Raw genomic sequence first — 15694 nt, 5'->3', positions numbered from 1 at the left:
GCTAATTAGAAAATTGCCATAGAAATTCCCCTTGTGAATTTCTTTGAAAATTCCTTCAGGAATTGCTTTGAGGGTTCCTTTAGCAATTTCTTTGGAAATTTTTCTGGCACTGTCTCTGGAAAAAACTTTTGGTAATTCCTCAAACGATTCTTTTGGGAATTCCCTCCGAAATTTCTTCGGCATATTCTTTAAGAAGTCCGTCATAAAATTCTATGTGAATTCTTGCGGATATTTCTATTGATATTTTTGACAACTTCATTAGAAGAAATTTCTTTGGAAATTCCTATAAAAATTCTTTTGACATTTTTTTTTTTTGAAAATTTTGTCGGAAACTTCTATGAGAATTTGTTCGGGATTGCCAAGTCAGTTGGTACATAAATTATAAAATAATTACTAATGCCATTCATAACAAAATCGCCGATTGAATCTTTATATTCAATTACCGGAGAAATTACGACTTTCTTTCCGAACCAACTCTCAAAGAAATCGCAGAGGCAAGATTGAAAATAATTACTAAAGAAATTGGCGAATGAGAATTGCTAGCAAAATGTCTAAATATCTTTCCATGTAATTCCTAAAGAAATTGACGACCACATTTCAAAGGAATTACTGAACAAAATTCAATTTTTAAAGAAATTGTCGGCGGAATTCCCAAAAGAGTCGTTAGCGAAATGCTCATGGGAATAATAGAATTAATTCATAAATAGTTAGGGAAGGAATTTCCAAAATGAGGTAATAAATATTGAATAAAATCCATACATAGAACTCCTAAGGATATCCTACCTTCAAGTGTTTAGGAGGCAATTTCAAGATTATATTTTGCCTTTTAACAGTCCATTTCACTAGTTGTAAGAGTTTTGATGCGTGATTTCATATTCTGCAATACTTTATATTTTGTTTACCAGCAAAATATCTTGAATCAGTTAACAAATGGATAAGAAATTAATTGATCTAAATTTTGTCTCACAAGTGAAAAATCTTTGCTCTCACGTACTTGGTAGTCAGAGTAATGAACCGAATTCCAATTCTTTTGGTGTACGAAAGCCAAAAAGTATTTATTTACTCATGATAATAGTTTACTCATAATAAACCATTCTTATCACCTCTGTGTCAAACTAATGACCTTTGGATTTTCGACCCAAACTTTACACTTAACACTAAACACCCCTGATGAAACAAACTGACTAATCATCATGACATTTTAGCTCACCTCTGTGTTTTTTAAGCAATTGGATTAGTTAACCTGCGCTGTACATGTTGTAACAAATGTCAGTGTAACGTCCAGTATTGATGAGATTTGTCACGTTTAGTATTCATTAAATATTGTTTTGTTAAAAAAAGAAAACGTTTGTAGTTAGGTTAAGTGTAACGTCCCAAAAACCCCACGAACGCAGCCATCACTACACTGCTCCATGTAAGGACGACAGTAGTTCCGCTAGCCACCACCAGGCTGCACAGGACTGCACGAATGGGCGGCCATGGGGGTGGCGAAATGGGCGGCCATAAGAGGCGAACTGGGGTGCCATGATGAGGAGGAACTTCGGCACTTTCGACGGGTCATTGGCCAAAGGTTCGGGGTCAACGAGCTTGTATCCAACAGATCATTAGCCTGGAGATCTTCAGAGCGAATAGTCGAAATTTTCAAAAGTTAATAGAAGGAAAAAGTTATTTGGAGTTGAGTAAAAGTTGAAGATAGTTATCCAAAGTTAAGGAGCAGAAGAGGATACAGAGGAGAAAAGAAGGAGCGTGAAGGAATACTGGATTTCCAGGTAAACTACTGCCCATAAACCCCGAACCTAGCCCATCCGTACAGTGCCTAACCCGCCATTGCGATTCTCCCATTGTGCCCACATGACCTCGCGGTTTTTATTTTAAAATCGAACTTTGCGGTATCGTTAGGAGCCACACCGCAGCATAGACCCTACCTGCTGATTAGTAGTGTGTCCGCATCAACCCTGTACCCGATACGACAATCAATTGCGTCAACGAAACCCAGGCTTTTTCCAGTGAGTCTACGGATCACTGAAGCCTCGAGTCCGTCACCACACTCGAGGGGCGCACGGGACAGGAGGAAGGTCCACGAGAGGCTGCAACCATCGGTAGAGAGGAAGAAGGAGAAGAATTGCCCGCCCCCTGGCCCAGGAAGGAGACAAGGAACCAGAGGACAGGCGAAAGGAGCGGCAGCGAAGGCGTGCAGTGTGTGGGGCCCCGAAGAACGAAGAGAAGTGAAGAAAGTAAGGTCCTTAAGAAAGTGGGAGGCGTCGTCCGGTGTTGAGGACGGACGCCAGGAAGTTAGGAGGAAGGCAGTTAGAAGGGAGAAAGTAGGACGTCAGGAAGTGAGAATAAAGTGTACCCCAGACCGAGAATAGAGGGAGTTTCTTTACCGAATCGACAAGTGTTTTCATTTCGCGGAGTGACACGAGCGTCTTGCCGACCCTGAGGCTTGAAGACGGGGGTTTCATCCTTGCTGGGAGTAACACGGCTCTTGCTCAGTTACAATGTTTGGCAGACTATCTGGAGTTAATTACGACGAAACGTGAATTTCCGCACAGCTTTCACTATCTTTTTCTGGCTGGCGCAACCCATTGCTTATGGTTGAAGGATTCGTCATTGACATAATAATCATCATCGAAAGTTCGAAAGCAGTTTTCTCCTTCAAAACACAAATGTTTACAATGAAAATGTGTTCACTGCATTCCATTCTCCATGTGCAATACAGTGAATACATTTTCATGAAGATAATTTGTTTTTTGAACGAGAAAACTGCTTTCCAAATTTCAATGATGACGATGATATCAATGATGAATCCTTCAACCTTATCGTCAGGACCACAAAACAAAAAATAATGACTTTGTAACCATAATGATGGCTGTTCCCTTGATTGTAGTTTTTCGACATTTCACGAGTTCATTGACAAACAGCTGAGAAATTTATTGAGATACACTTAGTCATCAAAAACATCTCAAATAGTGGATTTGTATTTCTTTTAGTTACTCTTTAAAATATATCTTGGTAACCACATGTCCAATGAAAGTAAAATTCAATTGCGTTAAACTTGGATGTTATGGCAAAAATTTGGTGCTAAGAGAATCCAAACCGGTAGATAGATACACTTAGTCGAAAATCTCTCAAAACCATTAAACCTAGTAAAGTTTAGTAGTATTCGAAAGACATCTCGGTAATCAAACGTCCAATCGATATAAAATTCAATAGCGTTCTACAAGAATGTCGTAGCTTTCATTTGGTGCTAGGAGAACCTAAGAGAACGGTCGACAGACGGCTGAGAAACGCGAGTGACTTTTTTGTAACGCACACTCACACATACAGGCATTTGCTCAGTTCATCGAGCTAAGACTCCCAGACTCGAGCTAAGCTACCAGACTTGGCCCCAAGTCGTTTTTCCTAGTGGTATTATTATCCTTCTTAGGGGTAAAATAGTTATTTATGCAACGAGTTGCAAAAAGACGATTCAGCACAAGGCGTACATTTTTCCAACGAGGCTTTATTCAATTATTTACATACGAAATATAATATACCAGTTGTAAGAATTCCAAAACCAAATTCAGATTCATTCAAAAAAATTTCAATCTCAGAATACTATGCCATTGCTGGTTGATCATCCACAACCTGGAATCAAAGTTTCCAAATTTGGCCTTCCGAGCATTTTTTACAATATTTTGCAGTTTCTTGCACAAATTTCGTTTACGGAACTTGTACTTGAACTTCGATATATGTTTTGACAATATTTATTTCGGAATCATATGCACCTGATGAGAATAGATGAATAGTGCTCAACTTTCCCGCTCCATTAACGATGGAGGTGAGGGGCCGTTCATGAACCACATAAACCAGACTTTTATGGGGGAGAGCGGGGGTCTGGCCAAAGTCTACATTCCAAACAAAATTTCAAGTTTTTGTATGGACAAAAGTCTTCGAGGGGGAGGGTGGGTCTAAGATTACCAAAATTTTGACTACGTTGTTTATAAACAGTTCCTGGTCAAATGTAAATCTTTATTAGAATATTGTTACCTATTATTAAATGATTTACTATCTGACACTACAATGTAAGTTTGTATTGAATTCGTATACTGAATTTATTACTGAAATTTGACGTGTTGAATTTGTTTTCTAACCTCGTCGTGACAACTAATACACTTCTAATACATAGGACTCATTTCAGTAGAAGAAGAAACATTCCTCAACATTCCTGAAAAAACGAATAAAATAAATAAATTAATCAATTAATAAATAAATAAATAAATAAAAGATAATAGGGGGATTCACTTAACAGCGTAAACTGATTAAACTGATTAAACGTCGCGATCACCAAGGCAATCTTTGATTATTTCATTCGCAAAATCATGAAACATTTCAAATAAGCAGAAAATCATGGCTTACGCAGCAATTTAATCTGTTTGGTGAGTACCCCTAATACTTTTAATACTAGAGCATAAAAATAAATCAGTAAAATCCTTCATTGAATGTTGTCTAAAAGTTAAAATGATAGACTTTTTTGATATGTCATCGACAAAATTATAAGCGCACTCGTTTGCTCAACAACCCTTCATCTTCAAGACAAGAAGCCGATGCCGGTTCAAGAACGTTAGCACTATGCATTTTTACCGATGCTTGACGCCTTGTCTTGAGTGAGCCAACTACACTTTAGTGAATAATATCAATAAGTAGTTGGCAACTTTTTCGATCGATAGCACCACTCCCGGCAGGGTTTGCTGTTCATAATCACATGACTGGTTTAAGCACCAATATGACAGAATATTATTTTTATTAGGAAGCATTGCATTTCATACTACATAGATCGGGGATGAAGAACCTCAAATTTGAATTGCTGCCAATGTGTCAATCAGTATTATTTGAATCACCCAAATAACAAAATAACACACACGGTTAGTCAGCTGAAACACAGTAAACATTTATTTTATGTTTTGGTGATTACGCCAATTTTGCAGTCATTTCAGACTAGCATAAGCACATTCTTCATTGCAGTAAGATACTACCAAAGAACTTGAATCAAATTTGCATTTACCGTTGGCATACCCTGAAAGTGGAGGTTCATGACACACATTATGGGAGATGACAAGTTCAACTGTGACGTTCTAACGCACCGAGCGAACAGGTTTCGGTACCACTTTTGCAGTTTGGTCAACCATGCGGCCGCACTGCAATTAGCCCGGCGCGGTGTGGTGGACTTTTCGCGCACAATTAAGCCCGCTGCTACATGCTGCTGATCAAATGAGTCTGATCTGAACCATTCGGTGATGTGATCTGGTCTCAGACGGTCGGGAAAATGGTTTCGCGCGCAACTTTCAAACTTCGCCTAGTGATTCTGATTGGAATGATTAAATATCATCTGAAAAGTTTGTGGCAGAAATATTACTTTGGCTACAAGCGACCTAAAGTGCAGCTTAAGTTGGGAAAACTCCGAGGATTAACTGACAAGCTACCGAACGGTGAACCCTATCACTTCTTCAAGGGCATCCCATATGCCAAACCACCGGTCGGACCGCTTCGGTTTCAACCTCCAGTGCCAATTCAACGTTATGACGGAGGGATGATTGATTGCTCAGTACACCGGAATGAAAGCATCCAGTTGAATTTCCTTTTCAACACCGTGGCGGGGTCAGAAGATGGCCTCTACTTGAACGTGTACACACCGGAGCTTCCCGATAGTACAAAATCTGCGCCAAACCTACCAGTGATGATATTCATCCATGGGGGCGGTTTTCAGGATGGATCTGGGGATAGCTTTCTCTACGATCCTGTAGACTTGGTAGCTGCAGGGGTCATTGTCGTCACTATCAACTACCGTCTGGGACCTCTCGGATTTTTATGCCTACCCAGTGTAGGGGTCTATGGCAACATGGGATTGAAGGATCAGCGTCTTGCATTCCAGTGGGTACAGGAAAACATTGCTCAATTCGGAGGAAATCCAAATAATGTGACTCTGTTCGGCTGCAGTGCTGGAAGTATTGCAGCTCAGCTTCATTACTTATCTAAAAATTCGAGGTACTTAACTGTGCGCGATGCGACTGAGATGTTTGTGAAGATGTCACTCTATGTTGCAGATATCTGTTTCATCGAATAATCTGTCAAAGCTGTACCGGGTTCTCGATGCCGTATTTGCAGCAGAATCCAGTGGCTAAGTCGAGAAAATTGGCGAGTGTTGTGAAGGGTGGCAAACTAATTTCAGACAAAGAAGCATTAGGTAAGAAGACATTCTCTTTGAAACAATCAATTGCAATAGTAAAAAAGTACCGTTGTTGGGCGTGAGAATGGGTAAAAAATGCATACTTTCACATTTATTGATCAATAACTTTTGCTTCTTTGCATAAAAAGTTCTTTAATCACTGGAATGTGAGCTTTGGTAATGCATGCACAAATGATGAAAAAATATTTGGGGATCGTCAATTTTCCTAAAAATCACAAGTGTATGAAAATTGACCCGTTCCCACAACAAAGCAAGTTGATAAAGTTACGTTGCAAGGTAGATACTACTAACCAATAATATATAATATGATGGATATGAATTTGAGGTTTTAAAAAGCATCAATCCACCTAAAAGAATGATGTTTCATCGAGCCTTAAAAGTGGCATTTGATTTTAAACAGGTCTTATTTATATGCTTTTTTTCACGTTTTATCAAAAAATTACCTAAGAGGTCATTCACAAACCACGTTAACATGAAGGGGAGTGGTGGGGTCTGGCCAAAGTCAACGCTCCATATAAATTTCCAAATTCTGGTATAAACAAAAGTTTATGAGGGGGAAGGGGGGAGGGGTTCCAAGATTACCAAAATTTGGTCTACGTGTTTCATGAATGGCACCTAATAGCTCTAGAAAACTTTTTTTTTTTCAAGAACTTCTGACAACTACGAGGATGGCACTATCAAATTTTTGATTCGATATTCGCCATATTTGATTAGATGTTTCAGGTTTTGACCCAATCTCGCCCCTCTGACCTATGGCGCCACTTCTACGCACGGGCCTGGTGGGTATTTAGCATGACCCTGTTGAGGGTGTTGGCTTTTTATACCGGTTGGTTCAGAAAGTGTTCAAAAAGGAAATTTCCTTGATATTCTTGAGCATACAGTATCATTGTGCCTGCCACACGTACACATGCAAATTGATCATTTTTAGAAGAAACTCTCAGTAATAACTGTAGAAATGCTAATAGATCACTAAGATAAAAAGCAGGCTTTGTCCCAGTAGGGACATTATGCCAAGATGTAGAAAGAGCGTAATACATTTAGTGCGTGAGCGAATATTATTCGTCCGCAGTTTCTTGTGCAGCCCATACTAGACCCGACTTCCACTGATAATAGGGTAAAAGGGTATAATGCGCCCCACCGGGGCAAAACGCCCCTCTTCATTTTCTAGCGATTCAAGCGCTTTTCGCATGTGTGATCGATTATAAATCTCAAATATTGAAGAATTATTGCCAACAAGCTGGTCCGTTAGTAGATTGGTACAGAAAAGCAATAAAAATATCAAAAAGCTTGAAATCGAGGCTTTTGGCGTAATATTTTACCTCTTGTGAGCTTACTTCATTGTAAACGAAGCTAGTTCTGTTCGCTTGTGTTACTTTGCAACTTTTATGCAGTTAAACACTTGTTGAAAGACCCTCCTAGGATAAGCATGTGGTGGAATTATCCCCTGGGACAGTTTTATCACGGGGCTGGACGTTTTTCTTAGGAGGGGGCGTATTGCCCCGTTTGTTTTGAAAAGGCTAATTTTGGAACGTTTTCGAAAACCGTTCCAAAGCTTCCATAGCCACGTCTCCAAAGGCAGAGTTCGCATGCAACACTTCACTAACTTTAGTAACAACGATTTGCAGTGAACAATAGATGGAATAAGGCGCTAGTTTCAGATATATTGCCATTTCTGCTTAGGGGGGGCATATTATACCTGTTTACCCTACAGTGCATTAATGCACGTTCGTATTTCACGGTTGACGTTGTTGTCTATCGTAAATGAAATTCCAATGTTGATGAAGTACTCCATTACCTCGAAAGTATCCCCGTCTATAGTGGCACTGATCCAGACTATTAGTCGGTGCATGCAAGTGAAGTGGCCAACTTTTACGGTTTTATCTTTAAGTGTTCAGCCCCGCTACCATCCTCATGACCGCTCTCGCTGCATTCTAGGGGAACCAACGTATTTTGAACACAGCGTTACGCCAATATATGTTGGACACTTCCATTTGTTGTTGTCGTAAGTGTCCAAAAAATATTGGCTCGTTGCTGTGTCCAATATATGTTTGTTCCTCTATTCTTCCAAAACCTCTCTACATTGATCATCGAACCAATTGTTCCTTCGGGTCCGGTCCACATACCCGTCGTTGCTCACAGCTGCGTTGTTGATGACTGCTTCTATCGCCGGGCAACGCTACCTAGAGATTCTGCGCGTTTGTGATGGTGACATTTGAGTTATACCGAGGTGACCGTCGCGATGCGTCGGTAGCGTAGGATGTTAATCACTAATCCTAATGCTGTTGACGCATATTTTCCATCACCTGGTAGTAGTCAAAGTTAATGTTAGCGCCATGATAGCTCTTGACGTTGATGATGTCGGATTAGGGTCCCATCTGTTGTGGTGATCTTCTGGTGTAACAAAAAGGGAGCCTATGCTGGAAATAGGGGGTAAGTATGACCATGTTCTAAGAGCATGAGCATGAGCATTGGTGATCGTACATTTCGTAGTTGCTACTCCGTGATTGACCCGAGCTAGCGAAATTACACAGAGAACCAATAGGCTTGGGGCTTGGGATTTGCTACCATCCTCAATGTACAGTGTACACGTTTCGAGAGCTCAAACTTTATTGGGTCAATAACGGCGCTGGCCACGTCCTTACGGTTTACCGGGGAAGGGAAGGAATGTTAGTTCGGCAACCGTTGCTACTACAGGTTGTATGTACTACTGGACCCTCCACAGTTGTCACGGGAAGGAGTTTTGTTAGTAGGAAGGGATAGATATTTAGTTGCATAGATCAAGGTTTCACTTTGGTAAGCGATGGGATCCATGCAACCGTACAGTATACACACAAATGTGTCACCTCACAATTTGAAAGAATGGTGAGACCATGAAAATTTTAAATGAAAATTTATGGAATGAAAAATATTTTGCGTCACCTCGCAATTGGGAAGACTGGTGAACCAATATGCTACATGTCATGAAATCGATATATTGAAACGTAGCTTTGTGCCGACACAGACCGCACAAACGTAGGCAAAATACTGACGCATAATTACGGATCAAATCAATGTGGCCAGCACCGTAAGGTGGCGGACTGTACAAAAATACAGGAGAATATATTTAAAATAAAATAAAATTAATGAAAAATTTGGCCCGGAGCGACCTGGCGTGATGGTTAGAACACTTGACAATTACACCGGGGACCTGGGATCAAATGTCACTCCCGACAAACTCACAAAGTGTGGGTTCTTCCTTCGGAAGGGAAGTAAAGCGTGGGTCCCGAGATGAACTAGCCTAGGGCTAAAAATCTCGTTAATACTAATAAAAATAAAAATAAATAAAAAAATGGTCAACACTTGAAGTGACGAACTTTGCAGTTTTTGTTGCGTAAATATATGAAAAATGATTTTGAACTAATGGATACATTTACTGCGTTTTTCAAAGAAAAACAGGAACAAGCTCACCAATCATCAATCATTCACTCGAGCACCCGTCGACCTATCGCTAAAAACGATGCGATCGTGCGACACCATTTTTCGGCACTCGCATGCACAGCAAAAAACAACACAATACTGCACGAGATACCCGGGTACCTGTACAAGATTCTCGGAAGTTACTTCCAGAATTGAGTGCTAGTTTACGACACAGAGGTGACTCAGAAGTGCTTCCACATAACCTCAGGAGTCCCGAAAGGTTCCATCCTGGATCCGGTATTATGGAATGTCATATACGACGAGGTGTTGAGGTTTGAGTTCCCGGTGGGAGTGGAGATTGGCGGCTTTGCTGACGACATTACGCTCGAAGTCTACGGTGAGACGATCGAAGAAGTGGAATTGACTACCACCCACTCGATCGGGGTTGTGGAGGCGTGGATGAGATCAACGAAACTGGAGTTGGCTCACCACAAAACTGAGGCGATGGTTGTGAACAACCGGAAGTCGGAACAGCAAGCAATGATCAGTGTTGACGATTGCACTATCACGTAGAAGCGCTCCGGATGATGTCCTCTAGCTCTGCGGTGTACGACTGTAAGCGCAAGCTTCTGGCTAGTGTCACTATATCCATATGGTGGCCCGGCGTGGGGCACTGCACTACGTACCGAAATCTACCGTGGTAAACTGGAAAGTACTTACAGGTTGATGTGCCTGAGGGTTGCGAGCGCGTACCGTGCCGTGTCAAAAACACCCTCTGCATCATCACTGGTATGGTGCCTATCGGTATTTTTATCAAGGAGGACATAGAGTGCTTCGAAATGCGCGGCACAAAATACAGGCGCAGGACTGCCAGGATGGCCTCCATGGTCAAATGGCAGCGCTTGTGGGACAGTTTCACCAAAGGATGGTGGACCCATAGGTTGATTCCGAGGGTAGACAGTTGGATTAATAGGCGTATTGGGGAAGTAACATTCTACCTGACACAGATCCTTTTAGACCTGTGATTCCCTTGGGGGCGAAAACGACATCAAAGGGGGCGAAAATTTTAAAATTATAAATTGGGGGGCGTAAAATTCCAAGAAGGGGGCGATTTTTCAAAAACCATTTCATCTAGAGTGATTTTGGGTATTTTAAAACAGTTTTGGTCTCTTCGCCAAAAGGTTTTTTGTCAATAGAATTGGCTGAAACTTGTCGAATAAATCAGCTCGATTGGAAAAGTTTTTATGTCAATTTGGGATTCAAGAGGTTTAATATATCATCCCCATGACGAATAGAACTCAGTTACCAAAAATAGAATAAGTTTCCCTTCAAGGGGTTTTAACTATTTTTCGTTTATTTTTGGAAACACATCAAGACCTATATTCTTTAGCTGTGAATAATTTGGAAAGGTCTCGGTTAAAAATTGCGAACTAAATCTACTCAATGCACTAAATACTCGAAAACATGTTTGAAATTTAAATATTTATGTAGTAGGAAAACAACTTACCGTCGTGCGGGGCTACTTTTGAAATGCGGGGCTTTTGAATATGGATTTTTTTTAATTCAAAATATGGTTCAAATCTGTTTGATGTCTTTGGGACTATTATGAAGCAATAGTTTTCCCTTCATTTGGTTGAAATTATTCTTCAAAAAGATCGTTTATTGCTTGTCAGGACGCGAAAAAACATCGAATAAACCGATAAAATATACATAACGTATCAGAACTTTTGGTCTGTTCATAAATTTCAAAGGGTTGATCAATTCATTCAAAATGTATCAACGTAGCATATACAATCGAGTATGTGTATCGTTATACATTATAAATGACCGTTTCACCTAAATAAAGGATTGATGGTCCCTTTTTTCAGGCTATCTATATTACAATATCACGTTGCTCATAATACCAAAGAGAGCACAGAATCATATAAAAACGCATGTATTTATTGAAATCATGCATGATATAGTATACTACAGTATTGGTACAATGTAGCTTTCTAAATAACCCAGGAATTTTAAATGCAGTTTTGTTATAGTTAAACATGTCCAAAGTAGCCCCCATCCGGTTCTATATGAGATGTGTCCGATTGGTGTATGAACAACTTTTTTTGTTTATTGATGGATTTAGTTCAAATTTTGCATTTATCCTACATACATTCTCACGATTATTATGTGTAAAAATTGTGGAAATCCATTTACTACTCTGGGAGTTATAATGTCATAAAGATGAAAAACCATGAAAAAGTGTAAAAAGAAGCCCTGCACGACGGTACACTTTTTGTTATCTGGTATTTTTTTAAATGCCTGTTATTACTGTAATTATACTGTACTAGACTGTACTGTAGACTTGTTGACGATCGCAAGTTTGCAACAATATGTTTTGATACATTCTTCATGTTTAAAGAAATACGAAACTTGTCTGTCCTTGATTTGTCTTAGGTGTGAATTCAAAAAGCGATTTTTTTTTCTTAAGGCATTCATATTATTCCAAGCTCTTAAAGTATTTTGATTTTACCAGAGTTTTTAAGCTTCCTGTATTTTGAAATTTTCTGATGAAATTTGCGCAAAATTTGGATTTTAAGATTTTATTTCAGATTCTTATGCCTTTCCTCTTTCTTTGATTCTACAGATATCCTGTTATTCGAAGTTGATAATCAAGATGACATTTTACGCCTACATATTTAATAAAATTGCTGAAATTTGCCACTCTTCTTGAAAGGTTTTTAAATAATAGGCATATGTATTTATTACGGAATTATCTAATTTTCGGATAAGTTTCAATCTTCGTCGAAGCTGAATCCTAAAACCCTACTTTCAATCATCCTTCTCCAATAGTTAAGAATAAATATATTTAGTAGTTACATTTCCTTAATTTCACCAAAAAATATGATTCTGAATCCTATTTATTCATGATTTTATGTTATACATTTTGAACTGAAAGTTGGATGAAAATGCAATAACATTTTTTGATTCGTCAAAACTTTAAAAAAATAAAAAAAAAATCAGTGAAAATAAGAAGATTTTGCTCCAGTGACCTACAAAATAGTCAGAATTTGTAGATTCCAAAATATCGGATCTTATTTAAAACAATGCAAACTAAGGGGGGCGAAAATATGTTTCAACAGCTTCAAGGGGGCGATTGCTCCGACAAGTTTAGGAACCACTGTTTTAGACCATGGTTGCTTCCGACAGTATCTAGCGTGGGACACAAAAAGACATTTTACTCCTGTACACTTTTTGAGTTTCATTTTGGCCCCATATCAACTGTGCAAAATTTCAGCTCGATCGGAGAAACTATATTTTAGCGCCAGCCGTTTTAGGTTTTCATACGATTTACTATGGGGAAAATCACTTTTTCAAAAAAAAATCGCCACAGGTTGCCCCTTAACCCCTAAAAATATATCGATGAATGATTTCTGTTGGAAATTTTACGAGGAACAAACCCTCTGAAGACCTCAAAGCGATCTAAGGCATGTGGAAAAAGTTATTGACTCTAAACCGAATGGCATGCCAACGCTGTTTAACATGTAAGGAATAACAATAAATAATAAAATCTCATCATTTTATCGATCGGGTAAGGCTTAATAACTTTTTCCACGAATGTCGCATCGCATTGCGGTCTTCGGAGGTCTGATTCCTCGTGAACTTATCTACAGGAATCATTCAACGACTTATTTTTAGGGATCAATGGGTGACCTCAAGCGATTTTTCTTTGAAGAAGTAAATTCTCCCCATAGTAAATCGTATGAAAAACTAAGAATGGCGGGCGCTAAAATATAGTTTCTTTGATTGATCTGAAATTTTGCACAGTTGATATGGGACCAAAATGGAACTTAAAAAGTATACAGGAGTTGGAGTTTTTCCATTTTTTATACTTCCCCATATAAACCGTGTACCAGGCTAATCTACACCGTTCCGGGCATGCGGGTTCTTCGGATACAACTCCGGACAATTTTGTCCAGAGGATGTGTAGGTATGAGTTTGGCTGGAATGCCGTTTCAACGGCTATCAGAACTCGGAGAATGGCTAGTTCAGAAGTGGTCCAGGGGTTCGAAGTCGGCTTCTTAGGCCATACCGGTGCCCTGCGGTCGAACTCCTTACAGCGATTAAGTGACCGGAGAGGAAGTCTTAGTAGCGTTGCTGTCGTGGCGTTGGTCTACTGGGTTGGTTTAGAGCCTGCGGTTGGAAAGAGCTTCCGGTAAGGACCGGGGCAGGTGGAGACCCTACTGTCACCAACCTTCTGGTGCAGCAGATAGGGCCTGAAAGGTAATGATACCCTTGCTTTCAGCAGGTCAGATCTGGTTGCACGTAGGCATCAGTTCTTGATATCCGCAAAACAGTTGGGTGCGGGCGTCGGGTTGACCACATTTTGCGAGTTTGTCGGGAGTGGGATTCAATCCCAGGTCCTCGGTGTGATGGTCACGTGCTTTAACCATCACACCAGGTCCGCTCCTTGGTATTCTTTATACTGATTATAACATGCAACAAACACTCTAATATATCTTCTTATTTCCAGATATTTTGATGCGATCTTCCGCTCGTACTTTGGTGAAGCTCCAGACAAAAGCGTTTACCGAGCACGACAGCCCACTGGATCCCTACAAATTTTACTTCCGAGCATGCGTCGAACCTGTAGAGACTAAAGATGGTGTCATCGCCGAAACACCGGAGACAATTTTCAAACGAGTTGACACCTTCAACATACCAATGATCACCGGATGCTGTGACACTGAGGGCGGTCTGAGCATGCATCTTCTGTTGGATAAATTGAAAGCCATCAATGCCAAACCGGAACATAACATGATCTCATCCATTGTGAGAGATGCAGACATTCCGGATCGAGCCCAACTGGCTTCCGATGCCAAAAGGCTTTATTTTGGGAGCAAACCCATTGACCGGAACAGTTTGAAGGAGATGAGTAATCTGTTTACAGACACGGATTTCGTTGCTCATCAAATGGTTGCCACTGAGTGGATTTCAAGGTATCAACCTAGAGTGAAGCACTACAACTATCGTTTCACGTTCGACGGGCAGTATGGTTGTATGGAGCGCGTTCTAGGGACAACGAATATCGGAGGAACTTGGCATGGTGACGACATGTTCTACATTTTCAAGTGAGTATTTGAAGGTTTGTTGAGTTTCCTCATTGACCAATTATTTTTCAGACCAGCGTTTCTGCCTCGTTTGCCAGCTCAATCAGATGAAGAAAAAGTGAAACAAACATTCATACAATTGTGGTCTAGCTTTGCCAAAAACGGAGAGCCTTCATTGGGAGATGCCAAGGCGGTGGAATGGCTACCAGTTCAGTCTTACGCTGGAAGTCAGAATTTGTTCCAACTAGATTATCTGAACATTGACGTCAAAACGAGGATGATGCAAAATCATTGTCGACAAAGATTAGCGTTTTGGCGGCAGTGTATAATAAAGTATAAGAAAGATTTCTTGTGATGATGAATATGAGAACTAGTAAACTAAACCAGAGTTTTCTCGAATAAACAAATTAATGTAAGGGGATCGACTGTGATTGGTATTATGCTAGCGGGGGTTTTCGGCTTCCAGTCTCTATGTAATCATAAACGGATATTGGTTCAACACCTGACGTTTCGGTCAATATATGTGACCGAAACGTCAGGTGTTGAACCAATATCCGTTTGTGATTACTTAGAGACTGGAAGCCGAAAACCCCCGCTAGCATAAACAAATTAATAAAGTGCAAATGCTTCATTGTCAGTGTCCTTAGGAGTTCATATGTAACAGTGGAATGTGTGATAATAAAGGTATCCAAAAGCTTTCTTCGGATATATAGTCTGGTTCTCAGTTTTGAACACATCATTACTTATTAGTCATAAGTTGTACGCCCAGGAACTAACTGCCAACTGCAGCTTTCTTCGAACATCGGGCACTAATCACTGTTTTGCTCGCTTGGTTTCATAATGTTTTAAACCAAGTGATATTGATATTGCCGGATTATTGTCCATCATCTGTGAAATCAAAACTTCCGAAGATCGTAATGAATTTCAAAATTAAGCATTTTAGAATGAAAAATATCGGAGAGATTTGGAAACCGAGAGTAAA

General features: G+C 40.0%; 1 protein-coding gene across 1 annotated transcript; it reads left to right on the top strand.

Annotated features, from left to right (window-relative positions):
* Positions 1-5223: 5223 nt before the first annotated feature.
* LOC115266541 (esterase B1-like) lies at positions 5224-15093 on the top strand. The gene is made up of 4 exons (XM_062852065.1): positions 5224-6024; positions 6084-6223; positions 14136-14733; positions 14785-15093. The coding sequence occupies exons 1-4, from the start codon at positions 5306-5308 to the stop codon at positions 15065-15067; spliced, it is 1740 nt and encodes a 579-aa protein (XP_062708049.1). The 5' UTR covers positions 5224-5305; the 3' UTR covers positions 15068-15093.
* Positions 15094-15694: the final 601 nt, after the last annotated feature.

Source organism: Aedes albopictus, chromosome 2 (genome assembly GCF_035046485.1).
Source record: "Aedes albopictus strain Foshan chromosome 2, AalbF5, whole genome shotgun sequence".
NCBI lineage: Eukaryota > Metazoa > Arthropoda > Insecta > Diptera > Culicidae > Aedes > Aedes albopictus.
The sequence above is the reverse complement of the archived record's forward strand: the minus strand, read 5'-3'. Positions and strand labels throughout refer to the sequence as shown.

Coding starts and splice junctions, on each gene's coding strand:
- LOC115266541 (XM_062852065.1), top strand. CDS start 5,306: ATGGTTTCGCGCGCAACTTTCAAACTTCGCCTAGTGATTCTGATTGGA. Junction 6,224..14,135: donor TTCAGACAAAGAAGCATTAG/GTAAGAAGACAT, acceptor TCTTATTTCCAG/ATATTTTGATGCGATCTTCC. Junction 14,734..14,784: donor GACATGTTCTACATTTTCAA/GTGAGTATTTGA, acceptor ATTATTTTTCAG/ACCAGCGTTTCTGCCTCGTT.